Source organism: Mus caroli, chromosome 8 (assembly GCF_900094665.2).
Source record: "Mus caroli chromosome 8, CAROLI_EIJ_v1.1, whole genome shotgun sequence".
NCBI classification, from domain to species: Eukaryota; Metazoa; Chordata; class Mammalia; order Rodentia; family Muridae; genus Mus; species Mus caroli.
This window is the reverse complement of record NC_034577.1, coordinates 82,758,372-82,771,930: the sequence shown is the minus strand read 5'-3', so window position 1 is coordinate 82,771,930 and position 13,559 is coordinate 82,758,372. Positions and strand designations below refer to the sequence as shown.

General features: G+C 40.7%; 1 protein-coding gene across 4 annotated transcripts in view; it reads left to right on the top strand.

Annotated features, from left to right (window-relative positions):
• Positions 1-13,559, top strand: part of Rpgrip1l (RPGRIP1 like) — a 106,577-nt gene that overhangs the window by 87,917 nt on the left and 5,101 nt on the right. For all 4 annotated transcript variants that reach the window (XM_021171160.1, XM_029480847.1, XM_029480845.1 and 1 more), the window contains 2 exons: positions 2,704-2,887; positions 10,141-10,225. In XM_021171160.1, the coding sequence (XP_021026819.1) occupies positions 2,704-2,887; positions 10,141-10,225 (269 nt within the window). The remainder of the gene's footprint in view (positions 1-2,703; positions 2,888-10,140; positions 10,226-13,559) is intronic.

The window sequence follows — 13,559 nt, the reverse complement described above, 5'->3', positions numbered from 1 at the left end:
TAGGATGGAGGAGAGAGAGAAGACTGACTTCTGTGTGTACTGGAGGACAGATAGGATGGAGGAGAGAGAAGACTGACTTCTGTGTGTACTGGAGGTCTGATAGGATGGAGGAGAGAGAAGACTGACTACTGTGTGTACAGCCACACAGCTGCTGGGCTCCTCATCTCCAGATCGTAACTCAACTTTTGACTTGAATGTAGCAGTGTAAATAAAGTATTGAAAATAAATTGCATAGTACTATTAATGACAGTTACAATCGTTGAAAAATGCCTTCTTTAAAACTCACTTTCGGGCTGGAGAGATGGCTGGGCAGTTAAGAACACTAACTGTTCTTCCAGAGGTCCTGAGTTCAATTCCTAGCAACCACCTGGTGGCTCACAAGCATCTGTAATGAGATCTGACACCCTCTTCTGATGTGTCTGAAGACCACTATGGTGTACTCATATACCTAAAATAAATAAATAAATCTTTTTTTTTAATTGCTTTCTGGGCATAGGTGACTTGACACTCACTCCTTTTTAGGTCTACTGCAAGTTGAATGCATGCATCAATGAGCAATGTCGCCATGGCTTACACTCACAGGTTGGGCAGCAAATTACAATGTTGGGGTGTGAGAAGTCACCAAAATCACAAAACTGGAACAGAAGGAAAAAATAGTTAAATGTGTTTAAATGCCCCCCATTTTTTGGATACTTCAGTATGTTTTTCGTTTTGTTGTTTTCTTTGGAGAGTTCCACATTGGCCTGACAGCTCAAATTAGTTTTTTAAATCATGAAAATTTCTGCTTGTGAATCATATGATCAATATATTATTAACAAAATAATATCTTAAGTAAATTAGGATCTTCAGCTATTAAAATTTATTTTGGTCTTCATTACATGTGTCATAAAGAGTTTTAAATTCTGACCTTCACAAGGTAGAATTAAGTGTATGTTCCTTCCTTACAGTTACTTGCTTCCTCCTTTGATGCAGGAGCACAGACGTCTGGTGACCTACCCCACTGTACAATTCTAAGCTGCCCAGATTTCCATTTACGTTTGCATTGTGCTTTATGCATGCCAGCATCATAAAATATGTGTGCAATTCTTGCAGCCACAGTAGATTTTAAAGAAAAGAATAATATTGTTTAAGATATTTTCTTTCCCATGTAGTCTTCACCGGTCACAGCGGAGTCTTTGTGAACTGAGGTTAGACAATAGCACCAACTTCATTTTTTATGCACGTGAACGGGGAGGGCTCGAGGTTATTAGTTGAAACCGAGTAACCTTTCCAGGCTTTCATCTCTTTCTTTTCAAATTTGAATATGAAAAGCATATTCAAGTCAAAGACCATCACTTTAATGACATTTGGCAGTCATTTGATTTATTAGGTTTTAGAAAAAATTTTCCTTTAAATATTTCATCATACTATGCTAATCCTAGTAATATTGCCAGCTGCAGCCTTGTACCTGTATTAGTGGAGACAGAATGGTGTGGAATTTTCTCTGTCATCCTAGTAAAATTTCCATGAATCTACTGAATAATAAAATAACCTTATTGAAATATTCAGATTTCAGTTTTTAGTTAAAGTGTCTTAGAATACATAATAAAAGAAAATGTCTTTTGAAAGAAGTAGGTAAAATTACTTCATCAAATATTGAGGGGTTTGACAGCAATGGAAATGGTTCTTTGTGGAGACATTCTTACATAGGATACATATTTTTTTTCATTTGCTTAATTACACACTGAAATGTCTACATAGTCACTATGGTGGATTTAAATACTGGTAAGCACTTAACAGTGAATTCCTACCACCTGCTCACAAAACAAGTGTTATTTTCATGTTTTTCTAAACATTATTTAAAGTTAATATGATTGACAGCATAGCTCCGATAGGAAAGAAGAATTTTCTAAATTCTAAAGAAGAAAATTCTAAATAGTGAGAAACAAATTTAACTCAGGAAATGTTGAAGTATGATCAAATATTGAAGTCAGTTGTCAATTGAAGTCATTCCTCAAGGAACATTTGTAAGTCTCATGTTAATGTCTGAGGATTCTAGAAGAAAAATCAAACAAATGTTATTTTAATTCTTCATTCTGTAAATGTGAAATGGAAAATAAATTGCAAGAAATAATATGTAAGCTTAGACATAAGGTTCTGTTTCTTTTGTTTGAAATGTTCCTTACGGAATGAAGTAAATTATAGCAGAAATGTGAGAATGGGCTGTAGTTTCCGTTCCAGTTGCTATAGATTGATATAACTATATATATTAGCATAATAGTGCTAAAGTGTTCAACAGGCTTTGATCACTGCATAATCAAGCGTTCCCAGGTACTGCTGATTGAATAAAGCAGTGATAAACATGTACTTCATTTCCTAGTTTGAAACAAGGCCAACTGATCCTTGTCATTCTGGAAGCCATCAGAGATGAAGACCTCATAACGTTCACTCCTCATAGACTTCCAGTTGGGTATTTATAGCCTCAAATGTAAATCAGCAGACGATTGCCATGACACTGTTCACTTCAAACCCTGGGGCATTAGAATCTCATTCTCTCTGTGTGTCGTGAATAATCTGTCATGTGGAATGTATGGGAGCAGACACTGTGCTCCAGAAAAGAAAGCCATTGGCTGAGTTTTATTTTAAAATAATAGTGGAATCTAATAAATGAAATTTTTGCTTGTTTTTTTTTACATTTATTTTTTTATTTTACTCTTTTAACAGCCATCAGAAGAAATTCGGATTGAGATCATAGCTCTGAACCTTAATGATTCTCAGATAACCAGGGAGGATACTATTCAGCGACTCTTCATTGAGTGCCGGTTCTACAGTCTTCCCGCTGAGGAGACTCCTATGTCCCTGCCCAAACCCCAGAGTGGACAGTGGGTCTACTATAACTATTCCAATGGTATGTATGGCTTATTTGCAATATAGACTCTTATGTGGGTTTTTCCTGTCTGTGAAGGAAGCTAAGGTAACAGCATAGAATTTAAATCTCTGATGTTCACGTGAATTCATAGAAGTCTTGTCAGACTAGATTAATAAAGCTAGCATAAAAAATTTAAAAATTAGTTTGAAGTTGTTGTAAAATTAGAGAAAACACAGGCACCGGGAAAGTGATAACTTTCTGCTCCTGCTATTTTATGGTATCTACAGGAAATGCCACCTAAGTCTACTGTTGAGTTTTAATTGAAAAACATGACATTTTAAATGGGGATTTTCTTGCTTATAGCGTTCAGATCATGTAGTGCCCTGACTGTGGGCTGCCCTTCTGGTCGCTGCCATCACCTAAGTCTTTCTGCCTAATAGAGCGGTGCTTACGTTCTCCCCGTCGCAGCAGGCAGCTTTCCCTTGTAGGGCTGTCAGTTGACATATAAGTCTATTGGATCAACACAGACTCAATAAAAACCCTGAGAGTGTTTAGACCAATCAGTCCCTAGGAGTTTTTCTGTTACATAATCAGCAATGTACAATCAGAAAGCAAACATAAGTCATATTGAGCTACCTTCATCAAGAGCTACAATATCTTAGCACATTCTCCATGCTATTATGAAATCCTGAAGATGGGTCCTGCCTAGATTTTATGAAACAGATCAGCTTATCCTCACTGGACATTCTTAGTTACTTTTCTGTTGCTGTGAAGAGAACGAAGGCAACTTACAGAAGGAAGAGCTTATTAGGGGCTTACAGCTTCAGAGGGTTAGTCTGTGACCCTCATGGTGGGGACAATGGCAGCAAATGGGCATGGCTGAGAGATTGCATACTGTGCCAGCAAACGGGAGGCAGAGAAGTAACTAATTGGAATGGCACGGGCCTTTGAAATCTCAGAGCTCTCTCCCAAGGACACACCCCCTCCAACAAAACCACACCTCCTAATCCTTCGCCAACAGTTGTACCAACTGGGGACCAAGGAGTGAAACATACGAGCATATGAGGGCCATTCTCACTCACCACCACCACTTGGACTAAGGATGATGATGATGATGTCCTGAGACAAGGTCTCTCTGTGTAGTCCTGACTGTCCTGGAACTGGCTATATAAACCAGACTGGCTGACTTTGAACTCTCAGAGACCCACCTGCTTGTGTCTCCAGAGTGCTGGGATTAAAAGCATGAGCCATCAAGCCTGACTATTAAGATTTTTTTTCCAGTCTTAGAAACTGCATCTTAAGAAACACACATAGTCTTACTACTGTAGCAGCAGAATTACAGATGATCATGCCTTCTTAAAAAACAAAAACAAAACAAACAAACAAACCTTTATAAATACATTCATTATTGAAGTAGTAATCTTGGAGATCCAGAGATCTGTTCTAATCTTTTCTGTGTGCACAATTCTTACTGGTGTGTGAGCTTAGTCCAGATATGTTGATTCCCTAGTTCCTTCATTTCTTATTTAAAAGAGAAAGTGATTCCTAAGAGCCCTTGCAGTTCGAACTCTGTAACAACCGATGCCTTGAGAAACCGTATAAGAAGAAACATGCCCAAAAGTATTTTCGCAGGCTTCCTAAAGATATTCAGTGTACAGTACCAGAAAAGCAAGCCAAATCAAATGTCAGTACTAGTAAAATAGTACTAAATACTATAGATGTTCAATTAATTTTAATGAGGATATCCCCAAGGAAAGAGATGGACTTGGCTTTTCTGTTATATAAAGGTCAGCAGCACAGTGTTTGGCCAGACTGGCAACAAATTGTTCTTGAGTAATTGTCCATTCACTGAGAAACATGGCCATGTAACAGAACAAATGTTCCCATTTGCCTAGAATCAAATCCTCCTTTGAGTCAAACCTATGAGATATGCTACATCCTTTTGGTTTTGTGCACCCGGGCTGTAGAGGTCTGCTTGGGACCTTGTTGCCAGATTGCTTTTCTCCCCCCTTCATTGCAAGGCATCTCCTATCAGATTGGTGTTTTAGCAGTTGCTTGTGTTCCCAAGGAATTGGACATTTAATGGGGAAAACATCTTAAAGGAATTCAGTAGTAATGTTCTTGTCTATTGGGCTTTGACTGATTTTGAGACTGTGAGCATCTTTTTTTGTTTGTTTGTGAGCAGGGTAAAGGGATGTACTCAGCATCTAGATGCTGGTATTTTGTATGAAAAACCCAAGTCCCGGGCCATCGGCAGATGTGAGAAATATGCACCCATCTTGTTAGTAGTTTTTTTTTTCATTTAGGTAGAACAGTGGAAATATTTATTCTTTAATCATTATATCTGTATCAATGTGGCTGAGAAACTTCCTTGAATCTTTGGTTATTAGACAACTATTATTTAAAGTAACTAACTATTGTACTGATTTACCATTCACTTGTTACTTAAAGAAAGTCAATGTAATACAGCCTTGCACCCTCCAGATCTCACTGAATGTTAATAAAGGTCATTTCACTTCCAAATTGGCTTTTGAAATCCAATGGAAGATTTAGGGCACAATTAGAATACATTCTCTTGTGCGAACACTTTATCCATAGAGAGGTTCACTGAACCTAGCTCTGATTTGACTCTGCATGGTGATCTGAGTCACACAAAAGGAATTTGAATGTCAAGTCCTAAATTAGGTATATAGATGACTGGAAAAAACTAGCAATCCCCAGGATTATTCATAATCAAATTCAGTCTTTATGAAGAGGTGTTAACACCAGTTCCATCTGCATACAAGAGTGTATCTTCTTAGGGCTACTGTTACTTTAAAATTTTAAGTTCAACTCACTTGATAGACATTGGTAGCAAGAGTAAAACATTTGCATTTTATTGGGCTTGAAAATTTTACTCAGAGAATGCTGAGTAAAGAAAATAGTTTGTGGGAGAAAGATTAATGGTAGGCCTGAGGACTGTTGTCTGGGCTGAATAAAGCTTTCTGGGGAATTGACAGTAGGAAGAAGAAAGATTAATGGAATCGGCTGAGGCTTTCATGAGACTTGTGCAGATCTGGACCCTTAGTCTCTAAGGATTGAGCAGTCTATCTTCTGGAACAATTAAAGTTTAATTCAGAAAATGAAAAGGATGTAGAACATCAGAATTTGTTACTAATAGGAAGAGAAATTTGGCAAAGATAAAGATTACAGGGGTGATAATATTTTAATATAAAAGTTATCAAAGATTCAAAGTTCACACCTTCTATAATTAATCCATCTGCATTTCTTCTTGAATTTGATATTGATAGAGAATATAGAGATTTATCCAGCCTCACAAAGTAAGGGATGTTTTTACTGTATTTTTTAATTGACACAATAATTATAAATGTTGGAGTGCAGGTGTAATCAGTGCTAAAGTATTTGTCTGACAAGCATGAGGCCTTAAGCTTAGACCCTGAACCCTAAAAGATAACAGTAGAAAATAGCTATACATCTTTACGGAGTACTACATGATGTTGTAATACACATGTAATGTTCAAATCAGGCTAAGCTTGTCTGGTTTTGCTAATGTTTATCCTTCTTTGTGGTAAAATATAATTCTTTCCTCTTTGAAATAGTCATTCTCTAGAGAGCAGCAGCACACCAGACCTTACTTCTTATCCAATAAGACCTAGAACATGTGGTGAACCTTTCCCATCCCACTCTGGAAACCACTATCCTAACCTTAACCTCTGTGATCATCTTCCCTACATACCACTTGTGCTAGCCTACCTTACTGCACTGAGCATAATGTTCTCCAGCCCCCAGCCCCATTTGTATAATCACACCTGACAGAACTTCCCCCTTTCTGTGACTGAAAGGTATTAAATTGGATGGTAATTGAGGCTCTTGAGTTTGGACTATCATAACTTTTGAAGGATGTCCTTGTGAAGTTTCTATCAAAACTTAGCAATTTCTAGACACAAATGTGATTTATCTTGGAAATAGGAGTTAAACACTGTAACTGTTTCAGAGAGACAGTTTTATTTTGGTTTGGATTTTGATTTTTCGAGACATTATTTCTCTGTGTAGCTTTGGCTGTTCTGGAACTCACTCTGTTGACCAGGCTGGTCTCAAACACACAGAGATCTGCCTGCCTCTGCCTCTGCCTCTGCCTCTCAAGTGCTGGGATTAAAAATTTGCACCACTGCCTGAATAACATAATTACTTTTTAAAGGGTGTAAAAACTGAAACTATCTTTGAAAATACCCTTCTGTTTTTTTAGAGTTCCATATAAAGCTTGGTGTTCACAGGATCATAGAGTCATGTCATAACACTAGCGGGCCAAACTGTCCCTATTTCCCACAACGTTAAATGTAGAGTATTCAGTGCTTCTTGATCCCATTTTTAAAAACTGGGCAAAGAACTGTTGGTCTGAGATGGTTCTTGGTATGTGGTACCCTGACTGGCAGCAATAGCAGCAAGAGGAGCAATGTAGTTGCAGAGGCTTAGGCTATACTGCAGACACCCTCAATCTGAAACAGAACTCCAATGGTTCAGCATTATAATCTGCAGCCAAGCCATCTAAGTACAGGGATGTGTGTTAACACTGATAACCACTAAGCTAAACTCAGAAGCTCAGTCTAGGCTATATTTATACAAACAGGCACAATTCCAAGTTGGTATGTTTTTATAAAACTAAATTTATTGGTTGGGAACTAGAATTTTATTTTTGAAAACAAGTTTTTAAGAAGTCAACCAAAATATTTAAGTCTGCTTTATGGATCCAGTCAATATCACTTTATAGAAGAACAAGAAAGCAGGTGGCTTGCCCAGCTCAGCTACAGACCGATCCTGTCTCCAGCCGGGAAATGCCCTGGTTGAAATGCCAGGAGGAGCTTAGCTACAGAGGAAGGTGGCACAGACACACCAGAGAGCACTAGGCGATTGAGCGTAGGCTCCAGCTCCATGTGCTAACAGAGTTCTAGCCTTCTCTCTGCTTAGTCATCTGTGAAATGTAAATCAACCTTGCTCCTAACCCTGTGGTGGAGTGGAGTGCCTAGTGCATGAACATCACTCCATAAATGCTGCCCAGTGGGGTGGTGCAGAATTCTAGCTGGGAGTTGGTTTATTTGTGAAGGTTAAACATGGAACCGCCACATGTCTCAGCAATTCTCCCTCTGTGTAAATAGCAGAAAGAACCAAAATCAAGGGCCCAGGCACATAGCCAACTGTGTCCACAGCTCCTGACACCCAGCAGTAGAAACAACCCACAATTCCTCACAGGGTGACTGGAAAAACAAAATGTTTTGTGTGCATATAGTGGAAATATAATTCAGCATTGCAAGTGATGCATGCTGCAGCGGAGATAAGCCTTGAAAGTATCAGAGATAAAGGGCAGACTGTGGCCCCACTTAGAGGAGTTGGTAGAGACAGGAAGTGAAGTAAGGGTTTCCCAGGGTGGAGAAAGGGGGTGAGCGTTACTGAAGAACAGGTAGAGTTTCTGCTGGGATGGGGGAAAGACTCTAGAGAGGAAGAGGAGTGACAGTGTCCTCCTGTCTGTACCTAATGTCAGTGGACATATGTTCTAAACTAGCTAAAGTGCTATACTTTAAATTATGTGTATGTTACCACAGCAATTGAAATTTATCAAAACTCATCTAAATTTCATTGAAAGACTTTTCTTTTGAATGCTGGAGTTGGAAATTAAGAGGCTTTTAATACAAAGAAATTATGTGTATTTATGTATCAAACACTTAAATTATTTGGTAAGAATAACAGTTCACGTTGTGGCCCTTGTACCGCTATAGAGATTAATCACTGTTTCTGCCTGGGTTGTTTTGTCCTAGTTTTTAAACTAAGCGTGAGTGAGAAAGAGAGTGGGGGGCAGGGCTGGGTGCCATGGCACCTATGTGAAAGTTGGGGACCAGCCCTTGGGAGGTGGCTCTCTCCTTCCCCCAGTGTTCCAGGGATTGCTCCTAGGTCACCAGGCCTGTGACAGCAAGTGCTTCTGTCTACTGAGCTGTCACACCACCAACCTCAGTTGTCTTCTAAATTACCTTCATTATTCTCGCCCTCAAACATTAAAAACCAATACTGCCTAAAAGCTTTAGGATTATGAAGTGGGAGAATATATGAAAAGCCACATATTGAATTAGAAAAAAAATCCATTTAGTTTAATACACTGACAGCCTCTAAAAATGAGGGACTGACCCTCAGCACTAGTGAAATATATCTGCAAAGATGACCTTCTGGCAATGACAAAGAAAACACTCAGAACCATTGGTGTTGGTCTCTGTTAATGTTGGTAGCGCTAAAGAACCCCATACGCTATAGTGTTCTGTAAGGATAGTGGCTTTGGTGCTTCAGGGCTGGGTAACTTGGCTACTGGGCCTCCACTGATTTTGACCTCTCCTGGGCCACTATCACCTCCTTGTCTCCCATTCCATGTGCCCACATCCCACAGGGCACACCTTAGGGTTTTGATTAAGGTCAGTCAAACAGCCAAGCAGCTGAGTGGCCCTATTGCATGGTCATATGGAGTCACACTGAAACTGCCCTCAGAAGCGTTGTTAGTGAAGTGGAACCTGGAACTCAGGAGTCCCAGAGCCATAGCAGCACTGTCCCTGTGTGCACATTTGATCGTGTCAGAGTTGAGATCTGGCTGCAAGGGAGCCTAAGCCCAGACTGGCATGTAGAAGAGGAGTGGCTTCTCCCCCTGGTGCCAGCTCTGTGTACAGCCCACCTGCATGCCCAAACACCAGGTTTAACAGTTATTCATCTGAATGCCAGGACCAGAACAGTCTTCATATACCAGAGAGCCCCTCCCCCTCGTTCCACCATGCACTGCCACATCAGCCCTGACTTTACTACCTGCATACTAGATGCCTTTTGTTGCATCTTTTTGCAGTGGCAGGAGAGAAGGCTTAACTTACCGGTAGGCTGTCAGGAAGGATGAGAATGCTGCCGTACGCTTTCATCATCACTTGCTTCTCAGGTGAAAGAACGAGCTGTGACTCCCTCAAATACAAAGCAGTAAAGACCTCCAGATCCTCGGTCAGCTCTGCCAGAGCCACAAGCAGGTAGTGATAGCAGTGAAGCACTTCTCTGGGATGTTGTGGGTCTCCTTTCTGACAGCGGGCATCAGCCTGTCAGTGGCACCACACTAGATCACATGACCATTCCGATTGGATTCTGGTTTACCAACCACACAGGCAAGGTGGCATGATGTGTGTATCTTTAAAAACAGTATGCACAGAGTGCAGGATGGTGCCAATGGAATATGGGTCTGGGTGGCTTCCTATGTGAACCCGTCTTTTCTTTTGCTATAGTGATCTACCTGGGTAAAGAAAACAACTCAGCGGTGAGAGACATCTTAAAAGCCATCCTGCAAAGGCGAGAACTGCCTCACAGAAGGTATTTACAGCAAGTTTACCAAAGCACGTCTCTGTCCTCTTGCTTTCTGCAATGTTGGAGCTCCTCCTTGCAGTGTGGTTACCCCCAAAGAAGTCTGACAATGGAAAAACATCGGGGTTAGGGTAGCTCAGTGGTAGAGTGCTTGCTTAGCACGAGTGAGATACTAGGGTTAATTCCAGGCCCTGCAGAAAACAGAAAAGGAGTAAAGACAAAATGTCCAAATGCCCCTCAGAGACACAAATGCTCCTGCCTTCCTCCCCCTGCCCCCACAAAAAAAGCCTAGTGGAGACAACAGGTGGGAAGTGCTTTTCTAGTGAATACTGGGGTGTAGCCCACCTCCCTATGCTAAAGAAGGGGAGGTACCCTTTCCCCCAGCCAAAGCCAGGGAGCACTAAGAAATGTTCTCTTTCCTCCTTAATACTTCTAATTACTTCCTAAAGCAGCTCCTAGTCTGGGAACTCCCTTATTCAGGTGGCAGCCCTGCTCAACAATGGTGCTAACTTAGCAGCCCCAGCTAGAGCTCACCATTCTTCCTGGCCATGTAAATGAGGAAACACAATTCATAGGGAATTGCTGTCCGTGTGCACTTGGAAATATGCCATTGTCACCTTAAACAGTGATAACACTGAAAGAAAAAATTCGTTGAAGAAATTATTAATCTGGGACTGAAGAGGCCGTTTGTTGGTGAAGAGTACTGACTGTTCTTTCAGACTTGGGTTCAGTTCCCAGTACCAGATTGTGGCTCACAACGATCTACTCCACTCCCAAGGAAATCGATGCTCTTATCTGGCCTCTGTGGGCACCACATGCACATGGGGCATTCAGGCGAGCACTCTGACACATAAAATGGAAATAAGTACATTATGAAAAATGTCTTTACATTATTAACTGAGGTCATAGTTTTGACTCTGATTCAGGTTCCTTTTTAGTTTCTTTTTCTTTAGCATGAGTTCTACTGAGAAAATCCACCAGTGAGGAAGACAAGCCATAATGACAAACAATTAATTACATCTACAATGATTAGGGACAGACACTGAGCAGACACTGAGTGTGGTGGCGCTCACCATCAGTCACAGCACTCAGGAGGCAGCACTTGGGAGAGACTAGGCCAGTCTACCGAACAAGTCACAAGCCAGCCAGAGTTAACATAATGAGGACACGTAAGAGGTTAGAAAGAAAAGAAACTGAACAAGTTAAATGCTAAAAGATAAAATAACAGTGGAAGATGATCTAAGAAAGTGATATTTAAGCTGATTTATGAAGGATGAAGAGACTCAGTCAAGAGCCTGAGACATATGGCTCCAGGCTGAGGTAATGCCAGGCAGAAGGATGACACAGGGCATTCTGGGATAGATGGGAGGACTAGCAAGGCTGGGCTCAGAAGTAAAGACTTGTAGGAAGGCCCAGCTGTGGAGCACATGATGTTTGCACATCCCAGGTGTGCATCTGGGCCTCAGTTTTTAAACTCATCTATTGGGCTTTCTTCCCTTTTGAGTTGAACTTTCTAGCTCTTTCATTGGTTTTGTTTGTTTGTTTTAATTCTAGGAGTGGAAACCAGGCCCTTGCCTTTGTCCATGTGAGGCAGGAGTTTTAACCCTGATCTACACCATAGATCTGTGACTTTTATTTGACTTCTCATTTTGCTCTCTGTAGAATTTAAAGCCAGGAATACCGCATTTTCATATTTCCTGGCCCTTTTTGAGAACTTAGAAGGATTTTTAAAACTTTTCTCTCAGAATTCATATACACTCAATGAAGGTAATAGCCTGCCTTTTAAATGATGCAGATATAATCTCAAAGCCTGAAGTTAAAGTATATCACTTGCCAAGGTATCTAACATACCTGAAAACAGCCCTGGAGAGCCTCTAGGATGCTCCTGCACTGTAGGATGCTGTTTGTGGGCACTACCTGGAGGGTGGTATGTTGCTGACAGCATGTGGCAGCACTGGCCACATCTTTTAAGCTCTCCTGTCTAAACTGCATCCATTCTAGAACAACGTTTTTGTTGTTGTTCATGAATATTTTGCTTGTATGTCTGTAGGTGCACCGTGTGTGTGCTCTGAAGAGGGCACCCGGATCCCTGGAACTGGAGTTACAGACAGTTGTGAGGCCTGGAACCCAACTCGTCTGCAAGAGCAGCCACCTCTCTGGTTCCCCAACAGTCATTTGTGTATAATTGAGTAAAGGAATCAGATCATTTGGGAATCTGTTTAAACAGCATGTTTCCCCCATCTTAGCCTACTGTGACCTAGGCTCTGGTTCCTTGCATCATTTCATCTGGTCTTCACAAGCCCTCCCTAGTCTTAGGTGTAATTGTTCTCCATTGCACAGATAAGGAAACTGAGTAATGTCTCCAACACCACACAGCTATATAAGTATGGAAACCAGAATCCAAACCAAGGATGAACGTTCTGAGTGCTCACCTGAACCCTTTGTCCTGTGCATCTTGTAAAATGCTCAGACCACTTGGCAGTCTGCATTGTGTTCTGTGATTTCTGTGTGAACAGGTGGTAGCTTTCATTTTCACTTAAGAGATCTCTATTTTCTAATTTCTTCGAGTTCTATTCCTAGCCAAAAAACAGTGGCTTGTAAAGGAATGAAATGCTGGCCATTGCCTTCAGTAAGTTGATTAGAGGCTTTGTCTTGTTCACCCATCAGCATTTGGACTTTGTTTATATTTTTCAAGGCATGATTTCTCAGGGGCTTCAATTTTTCTGTTTCTTGTTTTGCTTCTGATTTGGGATAGATATGTTTCACAGAGTTTTAAAATGGTAAGGTTTACAAACATCCATGGTTTAAGCTATGCTGCCAAGACATATCAAAAAAGTACTTAACTGTAAATTCCTGCCATTTGGTCAGTCCAAGTGTGTTTGGCCTCAGCACAAGCCACTAATTCAAATCAGCTCCATCAGAGCCCTGCAATTATGTGTCTAAAAGTAAAGTAGAACTTGGATGCTGTGGTTGTACATTAGAAGGTCGCTGAAGCAATACGAATATCTGATCCAGCCATTGGACAGAGTTCAGCTTTCTGCTGTGGGCACTCAGACTGCTCCCTGGCAATGCAGCCTCTGCATTTTGTAAGACAACACATGCAGTTTGGTAGATTGCCTTTACCAGCCCCAGATCTGTATACTGCTGCAATCTGGGAAACATGTCTTTCTGTCAAAATGCTGACTGTGTAACCTACCATGGCCTCGGTGCACGTCATCCTTTTAGTCTTTTTTGTTTGTTTGTTTGTTTTCTTTTTTTCCTTTTTTTATTTATTTATTTTTATTACGTATTTTCCTCAATTACATTTCCAATGCTATCCCAAAAGTCCCCCATACCCCCCCCC